The 22,149-nt window shown below is 46.1% G+C and overlaps 1 protein-coding gene across 1 annotated transcript; it reads left to right on the top strand.

The window, feature by feature from the left end:
- The first annotated feature begins 4,063 nt into the window (after window positions 1-4,063).
- Window positions 4,064-20,088, top strand: LOC146186853 (beta-alanine transporter-like). The gene is made up of 4 exons (XM_084608125.1): window positions 4,064-5,435; window positions 9,416-9,485; window positions 9,629-9,977; window positions 19,933-20,088. Exons 1-4 carry the CDS (start codon window positions 4,064-4,066, stop codon window positions 20,086-20,088), a joined length of 1,947 nt encoding a protein of 648 aa, XP_084464251.1.
- Window positions 20,089-22,149: the final 2,061 nt, after the last annotated feature.

Raw genomic sequence — 22,149 nt, 5'->3', positions numbered from 1 at the left:
ATGCATTCGTCCTGCAATTTTATAATCATACCAGCTTCTATAATTGCATTGCCTGTCTTGTCATAGGGACTGCACTGCACTGCATTGTCATAGGGAAACACCGAGAAGCATTAACAATAGCGATTATAGAAACTTGTATGATTATAAGATTGCAGGACGATTGCATAAGCGCATCATCAGTGGCATTGTCCCAGAAAGAGGTCAAATATCTAGAATGTGAAATCTTATACGTGTCGGCCAACCTTCATCCTTGTACCCTTGAACATTCCTGTTGCTATTCTTGCATGTTTTCCTGTTTTTGTTTCGTTTTTTTTCCGTTTCTGATTGCCAGGCGGTATAAAAACTCTACTAGTCTCGAATAAAATTTATTTGACAGTCAGCGCTGTTGTGTCCTCCTCTTGTTCTGTGCCGTCCTTGCGCTGTAATAATGAATGTATGTAACCAACTCGCCCAAAATGTTGTATTATGGCACATCCTGTGCCGTTTGATACATGCCGGAGGCTCAGTCGCCAAATCCTGTCGGCCTGTTCAAGAAAAGCTTCCAGGGCCAGGCTTCATCGGTCATCATGGTGTCACGTCGTTACCTTCCTTCTCTTCTTCTGCCTTGATATTTGTCACACACCCACGAAGGGGGATGTTCACCCAAAATCCACAATCATCGCCATGCCATAAATCTGATCAACTTCGGCTTTTTCGTTCACCGGTCGGGACAATCGTTCGGTGGTCCCGAGTTGTGTTCCGGATAAAGAAGAGGAAGCGGGCATTTGCGTAGGCAGGCGACTTTGCGCTAGGCACGCCAGCATTCATCACTTATCAGCGCCTACAGTCAAGGTCTGCTTTCTGTTTTCACCAGACACCGCCTCGTAACACTCTGTAAGTGCACTTTAAACTCACTTCCACACAAGGCCGCATTGGTGCCGGCCTTGTGGGGAATTGAGTTTAAAGTGCACTTATAGAGTGTTATGAATAATACTTTGAATAATAATGCTGGAGTGCGTAAGCCAAAATAAAGTATCCCATTTGCGCAAAATTAGAATCCAAAGTTTGGTCCAAAATCTGAGAGAACAGAAAAATGATTGTGCAGTATGCAGGATTTCGCACAACATAGAGGAGGAGGAGGAAGATGAGGAGGAAAGGCAGGGAGGTTAACCCGTAAAAGAAACCGGTTTGCTACCCTGCACTGGGGGAAATGAGTGAGTGGATATAAAAGTTGTGAGAGAGGGATGGGTGAAGTTAGTACAGTCACATCACAGACATGTCACATCACACCACAGCCATATCATTGAACATAACAGCAAGCTCATATTCTTTCGATTAGGCCGGTGCTTTTCATAAAGCGGAGCAGTTCCTGGGAGGCCTTCACCGCAGAAGATCGCCGTGGCCAGGGACCTAAAATCTTATATTCAGTCATTGGTAGTCCATACACTGTCTTTCCTCACTGTCACAAAATAGAAAAGGCAAACAAGCCCTCGGCAAGGTGGCAATAGAGATAACTGGAAAAAGAAAAAAACGCCAGAGAAGGAACAAGTGTAATTCATGGAAATAATCTTTATACACTTAAAGTACGACGCGAGAGCGTTGGCAGCTTCGATTTGTGGATAACCTTGTGAATCTTCATTCGCACACATACACATTGTCACTCGAACAGACGCTAACTGGTAAATTAACTTTTTTGCTCGATTATTTCAAACATACTCATTAGCGTGCAGTTTCAAGCTACCAGTTTATGCGAAAGACCACGCAACAGTGATATAAAGACCAGCTTTAGTACAGCCATACGAGCACAGCTTTCGTGGTATACAAGAACGGCGTCTGCCTCGCAATGGGAAGCTCCCCAGTTCAATTCCCATCTCGCGCTTCAGTGTCAATACGCTCTACTCAATTTGGCAACTAAGGACTGCTACTTGGGCCAGGTAAAGTATTCTGGTGAGGTGACAATAAGCTGAGCACTCAGCGCCGGGTTGTGTAATCTGCCAACCACGACCTGATAGAGACAAGATTGCCACTTTTGGCCCGCGTCGCCGATAACGCTGACGCAAATTTTTGTAGAGAGGTCTAGGCCTTTAATCGCTTTACATTAAAACGATTAGATGGAGCCAAAGCGGGGGAGGAGCGCAAGAGCGCGGAGACGGGAAAGCACAGCACAAGTCTTCACATAAAAATGTAGTGTATGCTAATCGAAGTGCAAGCGATGCAAAATGGCAAATATTAAAGTAGCGCCTGAAAAGGAATTTAGTATCTGCGGCTTGCCAAAAAAACAACAACAACAAAAAAACAAGCTGGATATCGCTCTGACGAATGAAGAAAGTTTGGGAGATACACAGTTTAAGCGGGAAGCGCGTTTCTACTGAGCTCTGTATGAGGAGAGAATAACATTTCGAAAGTAGATGTTTTCAAGCATTTCCCCTCAATTTATTCTCCCTATGGTGTTACCTATTTATTAGGCAATTCACATTTTCAATAGACCAGTCTTCATTCCTAGGCTAATGTGCTAAACGTGAAACAATAACAGAAGCTTTTACTGGAAGATCAAATCTATTATTTTTTAACGAAAACTTCAATTATGATTTTTCAGTTATGCTTGAATTCTCGAATTGGAAGGTTGTAACCTTTCTGGAAATATTGAAGTTCATGTTTGTTTGATGTTAACGTCATAAATGACCCAATTGAGTTGTGTGTCCAGCTTTTATATTCTAGTATTATTCTAGCCGAGTAACCTAGCATGGGCGTGAAGCAAGTTGCATAAACTCATTTGTTAGCCGGACCTCCCAAACCATCTGCCTAAGTATCAAGTTATTATTTCCTGCTTTGGTCATTACAGTGTATATCTGGGCTGTTGATATTTCCCAGGAACTTGTAACTGTGAAAAAAAAATTTTGGTTATTCGTAACTGTAACGACAGATGTTCCTTATTTTTAATCGAGGTTCATCCGCCAGATGGAACAACAACTGTGTATCCTATTTACGCAACTACGGCTTCTCTAGTCTAGGCCGTCAGTAACGTGATATAGGACCCCATCCTTTGAAAAATTTCTTAACAACTGACATTCCATATGTTATATTATTTGTTAATATTAAGGATACCCCCTTTAAATACGTTTGAGCCACCACAATGTCTTATGTAGAGCCACAGTTGTCAATAGTCGATCCAATCCTCAGACATCCTAAAGCAGAAAGTTGGGCGAGTTCAATGTCAAATCCGCTAGCCGACTTGACATATGGGCCAGATTATTTGGCCCGTATTCTCAACTGGACCACATTCTCAATGGCAGCCGGCAGCTTACGGGGACGTCACAGGTTCCTTGCGAACCGTCGCCGACAACACGGAATGCCATCGAATGCTGAAGGCAGAGCATGGATTCTAAACTCAGTTTACACTTTTTATTTATTTAAAGATACCTTTCCAGGTGCAATGCATTGCGATCAGTAAAAAGTTTTGGGTTTCACTGTAGATACATTTGTTCAGATGATGAGTTTCTGAAGCTTTTCACGCTACTCCTGCAATGACTAAGCCGCACGGCAGTGCCTAACTGGGGCCTTATATAATCGTGGTCGGATCGCGCGCATCATTTCGATACACCTTGTGTTGCTTGGCGGTTCGTGGACCCACCGTTGTCGGGCTGCTTCACGCATTTGTAGAGGGTATATTATTTGGCCCACTGCATATCAGCAGCGGTCAGCCGCTGGCATATTCTCAAGGTTTTTGTTTTTTGTTTTTGCGCTGACACGCGCATAAGGAAAAATTGGCCACACAGAAGGAGAGGCCAATACTCCTTTTTTGGACCGATATCCATCTTCAAGACATAAATAACGGCTGTTGCTCTTTTCAGAACTTTGCAATATCAATATCATTAAGCGTGTAAGAAGTGGCATTTAACATAATTATTGTCCGTAGGCAAATAATTGTTTTTCTTGATTGTCCAAGCACCTTGCAGACAAAGAAGAGAAGTGCGCACGCACACGAGCGAGGCTTTCCACAAAAAAGGCGCCGCCACAAATACGTACTGCTGCCTGTCACCGATCAAGACGGCAAGTTGATAGATAGCCCTCATTCCAGCTTGACATGGACTCCAGCGTCAGAGGATCTCGCAAGACGAAGAAATGTCAGCGCTCCAGCCACCGACGTTCCCAACAGCCGACCGCAGTGCCTCGCATCGAAGCTCCTCGGGAGACCACTACCATGTCCTCCGCCCCTGTCATAGGAGTAAGCTTGGCCGTTCCTTCCACCGAAGCACTGCAGGAGGCCGATGCCAAGTCTTCCGCTCCAGTTACAACAACCGCCTTGACTGAGCTGTCCCCCGAAATCCCCCGCCAGGTCAGCACAGTGTTTTCCGCTCCGGTCACAGCAACCATCTCGACCGTCCTCTCTCCTGAGGCTCCGCAAGAGGGCGGCACCAAATCTTCCGCTCCCGCTACAGCACCCGCCCCAGTCGTGTTGTCTTCGCCACTGGACCACATCCTCATTTTCGGCCATGGCTGGTTCCAGAGGCTCGCTCTTCTCTGCACCACACTGGCCTTCTTCACAACCGTGCTGCACGCAGGGGCGATCAATATCCTGGCACACCCCGTCGACCACTGGTGCAAGGCCCCAGCAGAATATGCCCACATTGCCGCAGAGGTATGGAGGAATACCAGCCTGCCGATCGACGCCGATGGCATAACGCCTAGCCAGTGCTTTCGATACGAGCCGCCAGTTCCTTCCGAACGAGGCCACAGCTTTGAAAACCGCAGTACTATTGCATGCGACGCAGGTTGGAACTTTGGGGTCGATCCCGCTTCTGGCAACGAAATCAACTCGATCGTCAAGGAATGGAGCCTAGTGTGCGGCCGACGTTGGATGTTGGCTGCATTAATAGCTGCTTACATGTTCGGAGGAGTAGTTACCGCTCCCTTGGCAGGAATCGCGGCTGACAAGATTGGAAGGCGCCCCTTGCTCTTTCTTGGGCTTTTCTGGATAGCATTTGCGGGAATATCCCTGGTCTTCGCCAGAACCGTGCTCACTTTCGCCGTTCTTCGGGCCTTCCTGTCTGCTGGGGCCGTCAGTGTCCTCGTCTCTTCTGTCGTGGTGCTGTTCGAAGTGACTGATACGAAGCATCGAGCCCTGTTCTGCAGCCTCGCCGTATCCGTGGGCAGCCTCACGGCAAATCTGTACAGCACGCTAGTTTACAGGCTGGTGTTCGACTGGAAGGTCGTCCAGATCACATATATGGTGCCAACCTGCACCCTGATTCTTGCCGTGTACTTGATGGAAGAGTCGCCGTGCTGGCTCCTTGGAATCGGGGATCTGAAGCGGGCTGAGAAAGTGCTGTCGTGGGCAGCACGCGTCAACGACGCCGACGTGGACACCTTTAAACAGCGTCTGTCTGAGCTCATGTTTGAACAGAGACGGCATCAACAGGACACTTGCAGCTCTGACATCGCCTCGCAGTCTCAAGGTACTCCTTTTTACTTATAAACGCGGTAGCCCGTTATAGCAGACATATTAGTTTCACATATTTTGCGCCAGTAACAGAAACCCAAGGAAGAAAAACTAGGGGGCCAAATAACACAAATTCTAGAGTTACGTATTTAGGTTATGGGAGCTCAGCATCCTATAAGTGATTCATCTGAGGGCTGTGCACTTCGTCAATCTGTAATTCAGTGCGGTCTTCTGAGATTATACACAACACCAACGCCTTGTATTTCGGCTCCATCGAACTGCAGGCGCCGTGTCTAGGCTCCAACTGACGTCCTCCGCCCCAGTTGTCGTACCCCTTTACTAATCAACTACAATTGTGCCGGGGAAGTTACATTATTCACTTTTTATCTTTCAAAAATTGTTTATTTTGCAACTAGGCGCTTTAAAGAAAAGCACAGAAATTTAAACTCGATTACCAGCTGTAGAGATCATGGCTTCTTTACAGGGGACATTTATAATAACTTAACGACTGTTGAGAAAAAAATGATGATGATGAAAACAATTTTTGACATTGGCTTAGATTAAGGGAAGGCTGGTCGGTTCCTAGTCTGAGACACCATTGGTAAAAACCGCTACCCGTGCTCTTTCGACGAGGGCTCGACGAAAGAGCTGGACAGGGCCGCCTTCCAGCCTTCCCACGTTGGCTGATTTATTACGTCAATACTGGTATTGTGTTGAAATTCTAATAGTTGACTATCTTGGACGCAGACAATACATAGCGAATGCACCTTCATCGCGTTGTAAACAGCGTACGGAAGATTACTGCTGAAATCCAATCAAACAATCGGCAAAATGTCAAATGGCAGCAAAAAATAGGACATAAATACTTGCGTAGTAATGATTTAAACTTCTTGTTGGCCGCCAAGCTTGTGAATTCATGAAAAGTGCTCAAATATTTTACCATTCAACTATCATCTGTTATGGAAACAGTTATAAAGGACGATTGTTTATTATGTGCAGGTTTTAAGCTGCGACAAAGATGCAGTTCCTCTCTTTATCCTATCCGTAGGCAAGGCCTATAAGCAGGATTCTGGAAGGCCTGATTGTGACCTCTCCCACTCATAGAAAAGCCAAAGCCATAGCGGCGCTTGCCATTTCAGCCATGCATGTCGTCTGTGTAAAAACGCAGGGACTGTTCCTCCGGCTACAACTAGAAATAGTGTTGTCGCGGTAGAAGGGCACTTCTCCAAAGTTCTAATTCAAATATATCTTCGGTTGCAAAATTCAGGACAATTCGTCACATTATAGGGAATATGCAATGTAAAGATTTCGCTCTGCCAATTGCTTTACCCTCTCGCTCAGCCTTGCGGTTGGAAAGGCCGATTATTAGCCTCCTGAACGCGTTTTTCACGCCGCGTGCTTGCATTTGTGGACATGGGTATATGAGCTCTAAACCACGTGAGTCCTGCGTCCTGCGTGAAGAAATAAGAGCACGTGGTAAGAGCTATATTCCCTCCTAATTGTTTATTGTAGCATTGCGGTACCTAAGGCCCTCTCATACAATCAGGGCTGCAGAACCATAAAAATTATTTCTGCAATAATTCCGCAGCGTTGAACAACCTTCATTAAATAATTATATCAGAAACTGGTAACATACTTGATCCTTTATCCTCTGAGTGTTAAACGTGTGTTTCATGAATTGACTGTTTGAATTGCCAGGGAATTGCCACGCGAACACAGCACAAGGATCGAGCTTGCTTCGGAGCAGTACGCCGCCATCTGTAAAGCACAAGTTGCCGGCTGTAGTCAGCTAACGTTTCCCACGTGAAGCAGCTGTATACTAATAGCTTTCCTATCCTGGATATGGGACTGCTAGTCGTCGGTTGACGGCCACGGTGGAATATATGTACGCAGAGCGCCATTCCGATCGTCTTGAATCAGCGCATAAGGCACAGAGTGGTGAAATCCACTTGTACGACGAGGTGTAGGCAAGGAATATTATCAACCAGTCGCACTCATCTATTTTTCTGAATAAGTATTCGTATTTTGTACAACCCAAGGGGCTAACGGCACCGGTTTTTAGGCGGTTTTTAGAGTCAGATGTCAATCACTTCACACTATAGGACATTCAGGTCACTTAGTGGGTGGTTCTCTTCTGTTCTCTCTTTTAAACACATTCCAAAACTTCCGCTTCTAAAATCCCGTCATCTTCTTTCAAATGTTCACATAGTGGCATGGACAGAGGCACTTTATTTTTGTTTTACTTTTGGTCTGCCTCACTATAGCATATATTGTTAAGGGAAACTTACACAGCGGTAAACGCCAGATAACTCTCAGAAGCACACACCACCAGCACGAACCTAGCTTAGCCTAAGCGTCGTCTTCTTCACACCACCACACCTGTGCGTCGTCGTCATCTAGATATTGCGCACCGTAACAGTATTCCCCGAGCGAGAGAAGCACCGTCTCGATGCTGCCTATACAGGAGAACTTGGACGGCAGGGTTTAGGATGGGCGACGTGCACGATTTTTAGATGAGGCGTTTTGGAAGGATACTTGGGCTGTAAAGGGGCGATCTCATAGGTCACATCGGTGACTTGTCGCTGGAGGCAGTAAGGAGCCACGTAACGAGGCAGAAGTTTCTCCCACATCTCCACACGGCGAGCCGGAAGCCAAAGAAGCACGAGGGAACCAGGAGGGTAGTGGACGTCTCGGTGCTGTAGGTCATAACGACGCTTTTGTGAACACTGAGACGCGCCAAGCCGGTCTCGAGCCATGTGGCGGGCGGCATCAGCGCGGGCGATGGCGTCCGAAGCGTAACTACAGGAAGAGTTGTCAAGAGGCAGCAAGGTGTCGAAGGGGAGTAAAGGGTCGCGGCCGAAAAGTAGATAAAAGGGAGATTGTCCGGCGGTGTCCTGGCGTGAGCAGTTATAGGCGAAAGTGAGATGTCTCAGTCACGATGGTGATCGGACACATACATAGATAGCATGTCGGTCAGTGCGCGATTAAGGCGCTCAGTAATACCGATCGTTTGCGGATGGTAGGCCGTGGTGATTTGGTAACGAGTAGCGCATCATCGGAAGTCATGAACCACTTTAGAAAGAAAACAGCTTCCACGATCTGTGAGCAGTGGACGCGGAGCGCCATGAATCAAGATTAGGTCATGCAAAAGAAAGTCAGCAACGTCGGAGGCGCAGCTGGTGGGGATGGCCCTGGTTACAGCATATCGGGTAGTATAATCAGTCGCCACAGCAATCCATTTGTTTCCAGAAGTCGACGTCGAAAAGGCCCAAGAAGATCGAGGCCCACACGAGAAAACGGTCAAGTCAGCACTCAGAGTGGTTGCAGGGGCCCACTAGGTTTAAGCATGGGTGTCTTACGGCGCTGACATAGCTCACAAGCGGCGGCGTAGCGACGGACAGAGCGGTAGAGACCAGGCCAGAAAAATCGTCGTCGCACACGGTGGTACGTGCGTAATACTTCCAAGTGTCCAGCTGTAGGGGTGTCGTGACGTTTGGTGAGGACAGTAGAGCGCAGATGAGCCGGAACAACCAGTAAAAGGTCCGCGCCATCTGGACGCATATTGCGTCTGTATAATGTCTCGTTGTGGAGCACAAACATGCTGGCGGAAGAATCGGGGTTGTTGCGCAGCTGGTCTATAATTGGTTGCACCTCCACCAAATGTTAAGGGAAATTTACACAGCGGTAAACGCCAGATAATTAACTCTCAGAGTCATGCACCACCAGCACGAACCCAGCTTAGACTGAGCGTCGTCTTTTCACAACACCACACCAGTGCGTCGTCGTCATCTAGATATTGCGCACCGTAACAATATGTATGTTAAACACAGCGTTCTCTTGAGTTATCTTCAGGCAAAGCTTTGACAAAAATGCTCGACGTTGGCAGCAGAGGCAAAATCATCGCCACAGTCGTTACGATTCACGTATCAAGAGAACATGCTCCATCTAAACGTCTCTAACGTCTCTAAACGTCTCTGACGCTTTCGCACTTCGCAGATATGTACGTGCCCATACTGCTGCGGAACCAAACTCTGCGCCAGCAGTCCTTGGTCTTCTTCGCTTGCTGGTTCGTCCTCTGCGCCGTGTACTTCAAGCTCGTAACAGGCCAAGTCATGAGCTCCAACAGCGTGGCAAGCATTGCAATTGCCATATTGAAACTACCCTCTGTACCCGTGAACGTATTCATCATCACGTTTGCCGGTCACGCAGGACGCTTGCAAACAGCTTGTTTGCAATGGCCGTCGTTACCGGATCACTGGCCATGGGGCACACGTTTCGCGCTTCCGGTCACATCCTGGGAGTTGCCGTCGTGATCTGGGTGCTGATTTTCGACCTCTGCGTCCTAACCCTCTTTATCATGCCGGCTGAGCTCTACCCGACGGTGGTGCGTGGAGCGGGGCTGTCCTTCTGCTACGCCTGCGGGCGAGTGGGCGCCTGCGTGGCCCCGTTCCTCAACGAGGTCCGGGCGCCATACCTGAAGGGTGTTCTCTACACCGTAGCGGCGGCACTTTTGCTCATCTTCGGACTGATGGCGCTGGGGCTGCCGGAGACGACGGAGGTACAGCCAGCAAACACGATGCGAGAGTTTACAGCGAAGTGGCAACTGAAGTCTCCCTTGAGGATCGCACGTGGAGGCGGCAAGCGGAAACGATACAAGAGTGGCGAAACCACACACCGAGATTGATGCTGCATTGGACCAATAGGTGCAGCTGGGAACCAAAAAAAAAGGAGCGATGATGGCAGGAAAGGTGACGGTTTGGGGGGATATCATATTGACGTTTCAAGAACATACCCTGGCATCTCACGTGATTTCATTTCAGCTTTTACTGCTTATTTATTTGATTATGTGAATGATCTCATTTCGGCTTTTTTAATTTCATATCGTTGTTTTCTATAATGTACTCACAAATGTTTATATATACCGGTGATTTAATGACCTGCATTGGTAGGTCGAGATTTCACGCTCTGCGAGAAAGACGGTTACCCATATTCTAACACCTGTACATTTTGGTTTACTGAGTTCTGTGATATGCAAGGCGTGCTCTGCAAATTTTCAGCCCTATGACAATATCTAATTGTAACTACTGACTTGAAAATGCTGCGCTGCTCAAAAGTAAATCATGTGGGCCTGATATGCCTGATTGCGAACTGGCCTAGCATGATATCGCAAAGTTCGACGGTCTGAGATAACTTGGATGCTCTCTGGCTGCACAGGATTCAACATTCAATTTTAACCACAGTTTTTCTGAAACCCTGGACTAGGCACATGAAGTGGAGCATAGCTCACCTTTTATGCACTAATGATACTACACAACAAAGCATTCTGCTTTTAATACATAGATCAAAGGAGTAGGTTTATTGTTTCATCATTGAAAGGACAATGACTATATTTGGTATGTGTTAGAAAGGAACCAATCTTCTGCCCCGCAGTCAATGGCCAAATGACACTCCATCCCTGCATGAACTCTGAATTGTAGCAAAGATGTCAACTGATCTACGAGCAAGAGGGTCTATACAGAATTTAATAAATTCACCTTGAAAGCGAATTCGGGATGACGTGCCACTTTGCATCCAGGCGAACGGTCCTCCTGCTGGCTGAGTGGCGCGAAAGACTGGGGGATTTGAGGAATACGCAAGATGCATTCGCCCTCGGGTGGGCATATTCAGCGCTATTTAAGCGCTGTAAGCTGAAGGTAGTACAAGCATACGCACCTATATGTAGTCATGACGACCAGGCAGTTGACAGGTTCTATAAAGATGTAGAATCAGACTGGGAACTGTAAAATCACATTATAGTGTACTGATGACCGGCTTCAATGCTAAGTTAGGCAAAAAGCAAGCTTGAGACTTACGAATACTGAATTCCTTCAGCAAACGGAAAACCAGAAGTGGAAATGGAAAGGCCTAACGTGGAGACTAAAAATTAAATTGTATTCATACTGTGTTCTTAGTATGTAGAGGTAATCGGAAAGGTGCGATGAGTGACCACAGAATGGTAAAGTCTCGAATTAATCGGGATTTTAAGAGGAGACTGAACAGATTAGTTATGGGGAAGTCCATCAACGAATTAGAAATAACTGGAAAGGTCAAAGAATTCGGGCTCTCGCTGCAGGATAGGTACTCAGAGCTAACCGAGGAAACTAACCTTAGTCTAGAAGCAATGAACTATAATGTTACGGCTATCATTACTGAGTGCACGGTAGAAATAGGCGGGAGAATTATTAGAAAGGATACCGGCAAACTGTGAAAGGAGATGAAAGATGTGAATAATAAACGCCAAAGTATGAAAGCCTCCAGCCCAAAAGACCGGATAGAACTGGTAGGGATATCCAAGCTAATCAAACGGTGCAAGGTGGTCGACATAAAAAAAAAGTATAACATAGGGAAAATTGAGGATTCTCTAAAGACCGGTCGTAGCCTGGAAGCGGTAAAGAAGAAATTAGGCATATGCAAAAATGAGATGTATGCACTGAGGGACAAGGGAGGCAATGTCATTAATAACATAGACAAGATAGCTGAGGAGTTCTATACGAAACTCTACAGTAGCCATAATAGTCAAGACAAGAATGAAATTGGCTGTCATGAAGAGCAATCAGACGTTCCAGCAGTAACAAAGGACCAGGGTAAGAGACCCTCAGCTGCTATCAAAAGGGGGAACGCAGCTGGGGAGGGTCAGGTAACTACAGCTTTATTGAAGGACGGAGGAGATATGGTGCTAGAAAAACTGGCCACTCAGTATGCGCAATGCCTGATCACATCGACCAAACCGGAATCTTGGTAGAACGCTAAAATTATCTTAATTCATAAGATAGGCGACGCTAAGAACTCAAAAAAGTACAGAAAAATCAGCTTACTATCAGTTAGGTACAAGGTATATACCAAAGTAGTCACAAATAGAATCAGGACAACCTTAGACATTCATGAACCAAATAATCAAGCAGGATTTATGAAAGGATACTATATCATCGACCATATTCACACTGTAAACCAGGTGACAGAAAAGTGCTCGAAATATAACGAGCCCCTATACATAGCATTCATTGACTACTAGAAAGCATTTGATTAGGTCTAAAACTCAGCGGTCGTGCAGGAATTGCGAGATCAGGGTGCAGGTGACCCACATGTGAAAATACTGGAAGATATATTAAGTGGCTGTACAGCAACCACAGCTCCGCATAATTAAAGTGATAAAATTGTAATTAAGGAAGGTATTTAGCAAGGAGGCAAGTTCTCCACAGTGGTATTTACAGCGTGCATGGAGAGTGCATTCAAAGGCATGAAATCGGAGACGTTTGGACATCAGGGTGGACGACCAATATCTCAGTAATCTTTGATTCGCTGATGACATTACCTTGTTGGGTAATTCAGAAGACCGGCTGGAACTAATTATAAATAATCTAGGCAGGGGAAGCAGAGAGATAGGCCTAAAGAATAATATAGAGAAGACTAGGGTAATACTGAAGAGCCTGGGAACTGAACAGCAGTTTAAGATAGGCAGCGAGGAGTTGGAAGCGGTAGGCGAATATTTTATTTATTTATTTATTGTACACCTCAAATGCCCCAGTACGGGGTATAACATAAGGGGAATACATGGCAACACAGAAAATAAACAATTAATTACAAAGAATAAATAAAAAGATATTCGACAGCTTTTTTAAAATTCGCGGTGCTGGTGTGGAGTGTGGCATCGGCAGGCAGGCCATTCCAGTCGACTGCAGTCTGGACAAAGAAGGAATGCAGATGTGCAGAGGTATGTGCGCGAGGCGGATAAACGGCTTTTGATGACTCGTTCGAACGGAGGTGCGATGAGCTGGTTCTAGATCAGCAAGTGACAACTGATAGAATTTGTGAAAGAGGCTAAGTCTGTTGACTTTGCGTCGTGTCTCGAGGTTAGGCAGGTTAGCTTCAGATTTCATAGTAGTCACACTGGAACGATAAGAGTAATCGGAAAAGATGAATCTAACTGCGCGATTTTGGACAGATTCGAGGGATTTAGTGCATGCATACTCAAGCTTTGGACGAACTAGTGTTACGTAGGCCAGATACTTGACGAAAGAAGGAGCTAATGGTAAAGTGCGTCGTAAGATAGGACACAATTGGCGTCGTTAGCAATTGTTGTAATATGGGCGGACAAAGACAGATCATGAGATATTTGAACACCTAAGTACTTACATGCTGATGTGGAAGAAAGAACGCAGCCGCGGAGTACATAGTCAGGCGTTATGTATGAATGTCGTCGATGTAAAGAAATTACGAAGTTTTACTAACATATAATGACATTAGCCACATTTTGCACCAAGATTCAATTCGTGAAAGTATAGCTTGGAGGGCACATATATCGTTAATGTTGTTAATAGGGCGTTAGATAGCACAATCGTCCGCGAATAGGCGAATGGTAGATGAAATATTTGTTGTGATGTCATTAATGTATATAAAGAAGAGTAGTGGACCGAGGACTGTGCCCTGAGGCACACCTGAGAGTACGGGAGGCTTGGAAGAAGCGGTATTATTAGCATACACAAACTGCTGGCGATTAGTTAAAAAGTCACAAATCCAGTCATATACGTGCGGATGGAGATTAAGGGATGAAACGTTTAAAAATAACCATTTGTTGGGAACTTAGTCAAAAGCTTTTTCGAAGTCTAAAACTAGGGCATCAACGGGGACGTTATTATCTAAGCTACAACTAAGGTCATTGATGAATAATGCTAACTGTGTCTCACACGAGCGGCCTTTGCGGAACCCATGTTGGTTGGGATGAAAAACTTACAAGAGATTAGAAAGTTTACAACATGCGAGTGGATTATATGTTCCATTAATTTAGTGCAAACACTAACTAATGATATAGGGCGATAGTTACTGGGTGACTGTGAAGGGCCTTTTTTGGAGACTGTAATGACCTTGCCTACTTTCCAATCTTGCGTAACCATGCCTGATGAAAGGGACTGCTGAAATATATGAGATAATATTACGCTTGAAACGCACTTTGTGTACATTAGTATTTTTGCATTAATTCCGTCCACACCAGCAGATGAAGCAAGTCTCAGCGATTCAATAAGTTTTGTGATTCCTTAGGGCTCGAATGTTAAGTCAGGCATTAAAGAGTGATCAAAAAAAGGAAGCTCTGGTAAGGTCGTAATAGGCTCGCGGGTAAACACAGAACAAAAAGTAGAATTCAACACTCGGGCAGCGTCACGGTCAGCAATAGAGATCCCGTCTGGGTAGAGCAACGATAGAGGTTTGGAGTAAATGGGATTTACGATTTTCCAGAATTTTTTGGATTGTTACTCAGCATCGAAGGTAGGGTCGCTGAATAAAATGATCGTTTTGCTTTTTTTTGTCAAGACATCAAATGTTTTGTCAACATCGTAGTATTTTTTCCAAGCTCCTTCGCTACAAGTCCCTTTAGCCTCCCGAAATAACCGCTTCTTTCTTTTATGTAGACGGCTTAGTGTATTGTTGAACCAGAGTGATTTTATGTTTTCCATTACAGTGATTGTGAGCACATGAGCCTTGATAAGTTCCTGCATTTTATTTCTAAAAAGTGTCCAGTTGATGTCTACAGAGCGCCGGTTAAATTCAATTAGGAACCAACTACACAACTGAGTGAGCATTTCAATAATTTTTTGATAATCTGCTCTATCGTACATGGTATTTTCTTTTTCACCTTTTCTGGGCGAGGGATCTGACACTGGTATGTAGCATGAATTGTTACATGATCGCTAAGCATGGGAAGCTGTGAAACTGACAGGATGTTATCTGGGTGTGACGTGAGGATGATGTCGATAATATTTGCTGATTTGTGAGCTTGCCTGGTTGGGAAATGAACTATTTGTGACAAACCAAATGTGAGATAGGTGTTCACAAAGCCGCCATCGGACCTATGTTTTGATGCCGCTAACGTGATATCTGACCAGTTTGTGGCGGGGAAATTGAAGTCACCAAGAATTAGTATCGGAGAAAGAGGGCGTAACTTAATTGGGCTGTCTAGCTCGTCATGAAAATGTTCAATGAAAGAATTATCGGCATGGGGTGGGCGGTAGAATGCTGTAATCGTCACAGGAGGAAAAGTAGCACAAGAGATAAAAACAGCTTCGAGTTGGCAGGGTATGTCGAGACTGGTGGACTGCAGACTGCTATGCGCGGCGACAAGAACACCACCTCCACGTTTCCCAGTACGATCGCGCCGGCATATATTAAAGTTGTTAAAGGGGTGCCGTAATTCAGAATTAGGACCTGATGAAGTCAACCACGTTTCGATTAATACAACCACATTACTATCAGTGGTATCGATAACGTTAAGCAGATAATCACGCTTAGTTGTGATACTACTAATATTGGAGTAAAGCAATGAAATACAGTCATGAGTTAACCTTTTACAGTTTTTAGCAGGTAGCTATGCACGGCGTAGGATGACTTGCTGGCTAGCATGGTCAAAAATATTTTTTTGCCGATTTCCATTCAGTTATGACGAAGTTTCCATTTATCGGGCTGGCTTTTGGCGAAAACGATTAGTTGTTTTCGTGCAAACTGAGTGCTAGGTGAATAGTCCTTTGATATGCTGTAGTCGGTGTCCTTTAGCTTTTTGGCACATGAAAGCATTAGAGCATTAGTTCCATGTCTTTGAAACGCGCGAATTTTACAATAATGGGCCTCTTTTTGCTAGGTACACTGGCGCCAAGCCTGTGTGCGCGCTCTAATCTCTGGGCTGCAGACTGACACCCAAATTGACATTGCAGTGCCGAAGGATAATTTATTCGGACTGCGCCCACGTTTCACTGGCACAGTCATCATGGCCAAAAAACAACAGGTTGCAGTGACGTGCTCTGTCCTCGCTGTCATCGAATCTTTGTGACAAGGTAGATATGTCATTTGTGTTCTGCTCGGCAACGGTCTGGATACCTTCAACTGCTTCCTTTACTGCGAGTAAGGCAGAGCAGTCAATTTCTATCATATCAAGGCGTTGTCTAATATCTTCGAGGGCCATGTCATTCTGCGACAACTTCTCGTGCATTGATTTAACTTCGCTTAGCAAGGATGCCTGCCCAGATCGAATTTCATTGAGGGCAGGTAAAATTTCTGAAACTTGAGGATCATTAAACCGCGTGGGTGGTCCGGGGTTTTCTTCGACGTCACCAGATAACTTAAGCAGGTTCAAGAGCAAACAGGCGCAATCATAAGCAGCAGAAGCACAAAAGCGTGGGCTCGGCAGAACAACCAGCGGCATGAGAAGTACGCACAGCGAACAAGGAAAACCGATTTGTTACCTGCACAAAGAGCAGTTGTGGCAGGTGAGAGACACGCATCTAGGCTGCGCTACCGAGCCCACTGAAGATGGCGCAGATTTCCACACGCCTTTTAGCGAGCAGGAGTGATGGCAGTAATGATTCCGTTGTCCGAGGTGACAGTGAAGGCAGCGGCCAGGCGTAGTCCAGATCAGGGGGCGGTGGCGCCGGACAGAAGTGCGTTTAGACATCTGCCTGTCTGCCCGCAGTAGCACCGGCCACAATTGAGCGGAATGCGATAAACCACATTCTTTCTGCAGGGGGTGAACCTTTTCTTATGTGACACTGCACAACGAAAACTATCACGAGCTACATTGTCGAGCCCCTTTCTAACTCTGGCGCACAGGCCTCCTATCTTGTTCCTCATTAAATACAACGTCAACGTCGTACCTTGCCGCCAGTTTCTTGAGTCGGTGCGAAACGCCATAGAGGTAAGGTATGGCAGCCACCTTCTTTCGCCGCGTCGCCACACCAACATCAACCTGCCCCGTTTTGCTCAGTTGTGACCGGTGCTACTACGGGCAGACAGGCAGATGTCTAAATGTGCGCCTGATGGAGCACACTAATTCTCTGGGAGGGAAGGCGAGTTCTAATCTAGAAGTACGTTGTGTCGGGTGTCGCGGCTGGAGACCAGCTATGAATCTGCACCGGCAGGCGCACAGGCTCAAGCGGCAGGTAAGATCCCGTCAGGTGGCTTCCGATCCAGCATGGCTCGGGGATATGCGGCGAAAGGCAGGTCGTGGCGAGGACCTGCACAAAGAGCAGTTATGGCAGGTGAGAGATACGCATCTTGGCTGCGCTGCCGAGCCCACTTCTATGTCTTCTAGGAAATGTAGTGACCGCAGATCTGGGCCGCGAAAGGGAAATAACTGGAGAGTAGGACTGGGATGAAGTGCATTTGCAAGGTACCCAAATCTTATGACTAGCAGCTTACCGGTATCACTCAAGAGGAAAGCGTATAACAGTTGCATCGTATCGGTACTGACCTAAGGATTTGAAACATGGAGGTTACGGAAAAGAGGTCTACTTAAGTTGAGGACAACGCAGTGGGCTATAGAATGCAAATTGGTAGGTGTAAGGTTAGGAGATAGCAGACGTGCAGAGTGGGTCAGAGCTTGTGATAGTCGAAATTAAGAAGAAATGGGAATGGACAGGACGTGTAGTTCAAGAGAGGATAACCGATGGTCTCTAAGAGTAGCCAATTGAATTTCAAAGGAAGGTAAGTGTAGCACGCAGTGGCATGGATAGATAGATGGATGGATTTATTGAAAGGAAAGGCAGCGAGGTTGGCCGGAAAAATTACTCTCTGCTGCTACTCTGCACAGGGAAAGGGAAGGGGAGAAGAAAGAAGATATTGATGGGTGATTATGTGTCATAAAATATTGTCGGTATATGAGATTAGGAAATTGCAGGGGCCAAGAAGCTCGTCGTATAGCCCGCTTACGCACACTGGCCTCTCAAAACCTCTCGAAAGAACACTACGATCAGCTTCTTCGTGCAGTTGCTTACTACCCTGGAGACTACGTCTGGCTTTGGACGCCTATTCGCAAGCGAGGATTATATGAGAAGTTCCTCTGCAAGTACGATGGCCCCTTTGTAGTGTCGGACCAACTGAATGACGTGAATTACGTTTTCGCCAAAGTCACGAAGGATAACAGCCGATCCCGCAAGACACAAGATGTTCACGTGGCTCGCATGAAGCGCTGCCATCTTCCATCTACCTAATTTTCTCGAGGACGAGAATCGTTTGCCCAGGGGGAATTGTTACGCCGCGCAGCGGCGCACTGAGAAGCAGCAGGAGCAGCAGAAGAAGAAGCGGAAGAAGTGAAGCGCGCCCTGACTGTTCCTGGTTTTCCTGAGCAGTGTGCGTTCGTTCACCTGCATTAACCATTTCATCAGTTACAATATGTATATATTTATTGTATATATATATATATATATATATATATATATATATATATATATATATATATATATATATATGGAAGTATTGCTTGGCAGTACTGTCAAGCAAAACGTCCATAGCACGTGACGAATGAATGGCGAACAGGTTATGGTGGTAGTAGAGCAGTTGATGCTCAATGATCCGCCCAAACCATGAGAAACCACCACCTGATTGATGAGGGTGCAGTAATCTGAATAGGCAACCATCGGCTTATCCAATAAGGGGATGCAAACATTACGGAACGATGGCTGACAGGCAGACTGAAACCTTCATTTTCATCACACAAAAGGATTCATGGCCACTAACAGGAGCGCTAATCCTATAGAAACAAACTGATCGGGTGCAGAAAGTAGGGCTAGATGGTTTAGAGAGTTCATTGCAAATGTTTACTTCCCCGCAAATAAGACAAAAAGGAGGAAGACAGTACCACGCGGACTCTGCCAACAGAGAAACACTGCTTCTTTTGGGTTCTCCTTACTTAAAATATCTTCAGTATAAGTACAGGTAAAATTTCAGAGAAGAAGGACTTCTGATAAATGATCAGCCGGACAATACGCACTACAAGGCGATTGCCTCCCCCATTTTTCTCCAATTAACTCTGTCTTATACCAGCTGCATCCACTTGGCCCCTGCGATTTCCTAATCTCATACACCGACAATATTTTATGACACATAATCACCCATCAATATCTTCTTTCTTCTCCTCTTCCCTTTCCCTGTGCAGGCGAGAGTAATTTTTCCGGCCAACCTCGCTGCCTTTCCTTTCAATAAATCCATCCATCTATCTATCTATGCCACTGCGTGCTACACTTACCTTCCTTTGAAATTCAATTGGCTACTCTTAGAGACCATCGGTTATCCTCTCTTGAACTACACGTCCTGTCCACTCCCATTTCTTCTTAATTTCGACTATCACAAGCTCTGACCCACTCTGCACGTCTGCTATCTCCTAACCTTACACCTACCAATTTGCATTCTATAGCCCACTGCGTTGTCCTCAACTTAAGTAGACCTCTTTTCGGTAACCTCCATGTTTCAAATCCTTAGGTCAGTACCGATACGATGCAACTGTTATACGCTTTCCTCTTGAGTGATACCGGTAAGCTGCTAGTCATAAGATTTGGGTACCTTGCAAATGCACTTCATCCCAGTCCTACTCTCCAGTTATTTCCCTTTCGCGGCCCGGATCTGCGGTCACTAAATTTCCTAGAAGACATAGAAGTGGGCTCGGCAGCGCAGCCAAGATGCGTATCTCTCACCTGCCACAACTGCTCTTTGTGCAGGTCCTCGCCACGACCTGCCTTTCGCCGCATATCCTCGAGCCATGCTGGATCGGAAGCCACCTGACGGGATCTTACCTGCCGCTTGAGCCTGTGCGTCTGCCGGTGCAGATTCATAGCTGGTCTCCAGCCGCGACACCCGACACAACGTACTTCTAGATTAGAACTCGCTTTCCCTCCCAGAGAATTAGTGTGCTCCATCAGGCGCACATTTAGACATCTGCCTGTCTGCCCGTAGTAGCACCGGTCACAACTGAGCAAAACGGGGCAGGTTGATGTTGGTGTGGCGACGCGGCGAAAGAAGGTGGCTGCCATACCTTACCTCTATGGCGTTTCGCACCGACTCAAGAAACTGGCGGCAAGGTACGACGTTGACGTTGTATTTAATGAGGAACAAGATAGGAGGCCTGTGCGCCAGAGTTAGAAAGGGCCTCGACAATGTAGCTCGTGATAGTTTTCGTTGTGCAGTGTCACATAAGAAAAGGTTCACCCCTTGCAGAAAGAATGTGGTTTATCGCATTCCGCTCAATTGTGGCCGGTGCTACTGCGGGCAGACAGGCAGATGTCTAAACGCACTTCTGTCCGGCGCCACCGCCCCCTGATCTGGACTACGCCTGGCCGCTGCCTTCACTGTCACCTCGGACAACGGAATCATTACTGCCATCACTCCTGCTCGCTAAAAGGCGTGCGGAAATCTGCGCCATCTTCAGTGGGCTCGGTAGCGCAGCCTAGATGCGTGTCTCTCACCTGCCACAACTGCTCTTTGTGCAGGTAACAAATCGGTTTTCATTGTTTGCTGTGCGTACTTCTCATGCCGCTGGTTGTTCTGCCGAGCCCACGCTTTTGTGCTTCTGCTGCTTATGATTGCGCCTGTTTGCTCTTGAACCTGCTTAAGTTATCTGGTGACGTCGAAGAAAACCCCGGACCACCCACGCGGTTTAATGATCCTCAAGTTTCAGAAATTTTACCTGCCCTCAATGAAATTCGATCTGGGCAGGCATCCTTGCAAAGCGAAGTTAAATCAATGCACGAGAAGTTGTCGCAGAATGACATGGCCCTCGAAGATATTAGACAACGCCTTGATATGATAGAAATTGACTGCTCTGCCTTACTCGCAGTAAAGGAAGCAGTTGAAGGTATCCAGACCGTTGCCGAGCAGAACACAAATGACATATCTACCTTGTCACAAAGATTCGATGACAGCGAGGACAGAGCACGTCACTGCAACCTGTTGTTTTTTGGCCATGATGACTGTGCCAGTGAAACGTGGGCGCAGTCCGAATAAATTATCCTTCGGCACTGCAATGTCAATTTGGGTGTCAGTCTGCAGCCCAGAGATTAGAGCGCGCACACAGGCTTGGCGCCAGTGTACCTAGCAAAAAGAGGCCCATTATTGTAAAATTCGCGCGTTTCAAAGACATGGAACTAATGCTCTAATGCTTTCATGTGCCAAAAAGCTAAAGGACACCGACTACAGCATATCAAAGGACTATTCACCTAGCACTCAGTTTGCACGAAAACAACTAATCGCTTTCGCCAAAAGCCAGCCCGATAAATGGAAACTTCGTCATAACTGAATGGGAATCGGCAAAAAAATATTTTTGACCATGCTAGCCAGCAAGTCATCCTACGCCGTGCATAGCTACCTGCTAAAAACTGTAAAAGGTTAACTCATGACTGTATTTCATTGCTTTACGCCAATATTAGTAGTATCACAACTAAGCGTGATTATCTGCTTAACGTTATCGATACCTCTGATAGTAATGTTGTTGTATTAATCGAAACGTGGTTGACTTCACCAGGTCCTAATTCTGAATTACGGCACCCCTTTAACAACTTTAATATATGCCGGCGCGATCGTACTGGGAAACGTGGGGGTGGTGTTCTTGTCGCCGCGCATAGCAGTCTGCAGTCCACCAGTCTCGACATACCCTGCCAACTCGAAGCTGTTTTTATCTCTTGTGCTACTTTTCCTCCTGTGACGATTACAGCATTCTACCGCCCACCCCATGCCGATAATTCTTTCATTGAACATTTTCATGACGAGCTAGACAGCCCAATTAAGTTACGCCCTCTTTCTCCGATACTAATTCTTTGTGACTTCAATTTCCCCGCCACAAACTGGTCAGATATCACGTTAGCGGCATCAAAACATAGGTCCGATGGCGGCTTTGTGAACACCTATCTCACATTTGGTTTGTCACAAATAGTTCATTTCCC

Source organism: Amblyomma maculatum, chromosome 6 (genome assembly GCF_055883805.1).
Source record: "Amblyomma maculatum isolate TAMU_Amacu chromosome 6, ASM5588380v1, whole genome shotgun sequence".
NCBI classification, from domain to species: Eukaryota; Metazoa; Arthropoda; class Arachnida; order Ixodida; family Ixodidae; genus Amblyomma; species Amblyomma maculatum.
Note: the sequence above shows the minus strand (reverse complement) of the source record. Positions and strands in the feature narration are given on the sequence as shown.

Coding starts and splice junctions, on each gene's coding strand:
- LOC146186853 (XM_084608125.1), top strand. CDS start 4,064: ATGGACTCCAGCGTCAGAGGATCTCGCAAGACGAAGAAATGTCAGCGC. Junction 9,486..9,628: donor TTGGTCTTCTTCGCTTGCTG/GTTCGTCCTCTG, acceptor CCGGTCACGCAG/GACGCTTGCAAACAGCTTGT. Junction 9,978..19,932: donor GGCTGCCGGAGACGACGGAG/GTACAGCCAGCA, acceptor CTCTTTGTGCAG/GTCCTCGCCACGACCTGCCT.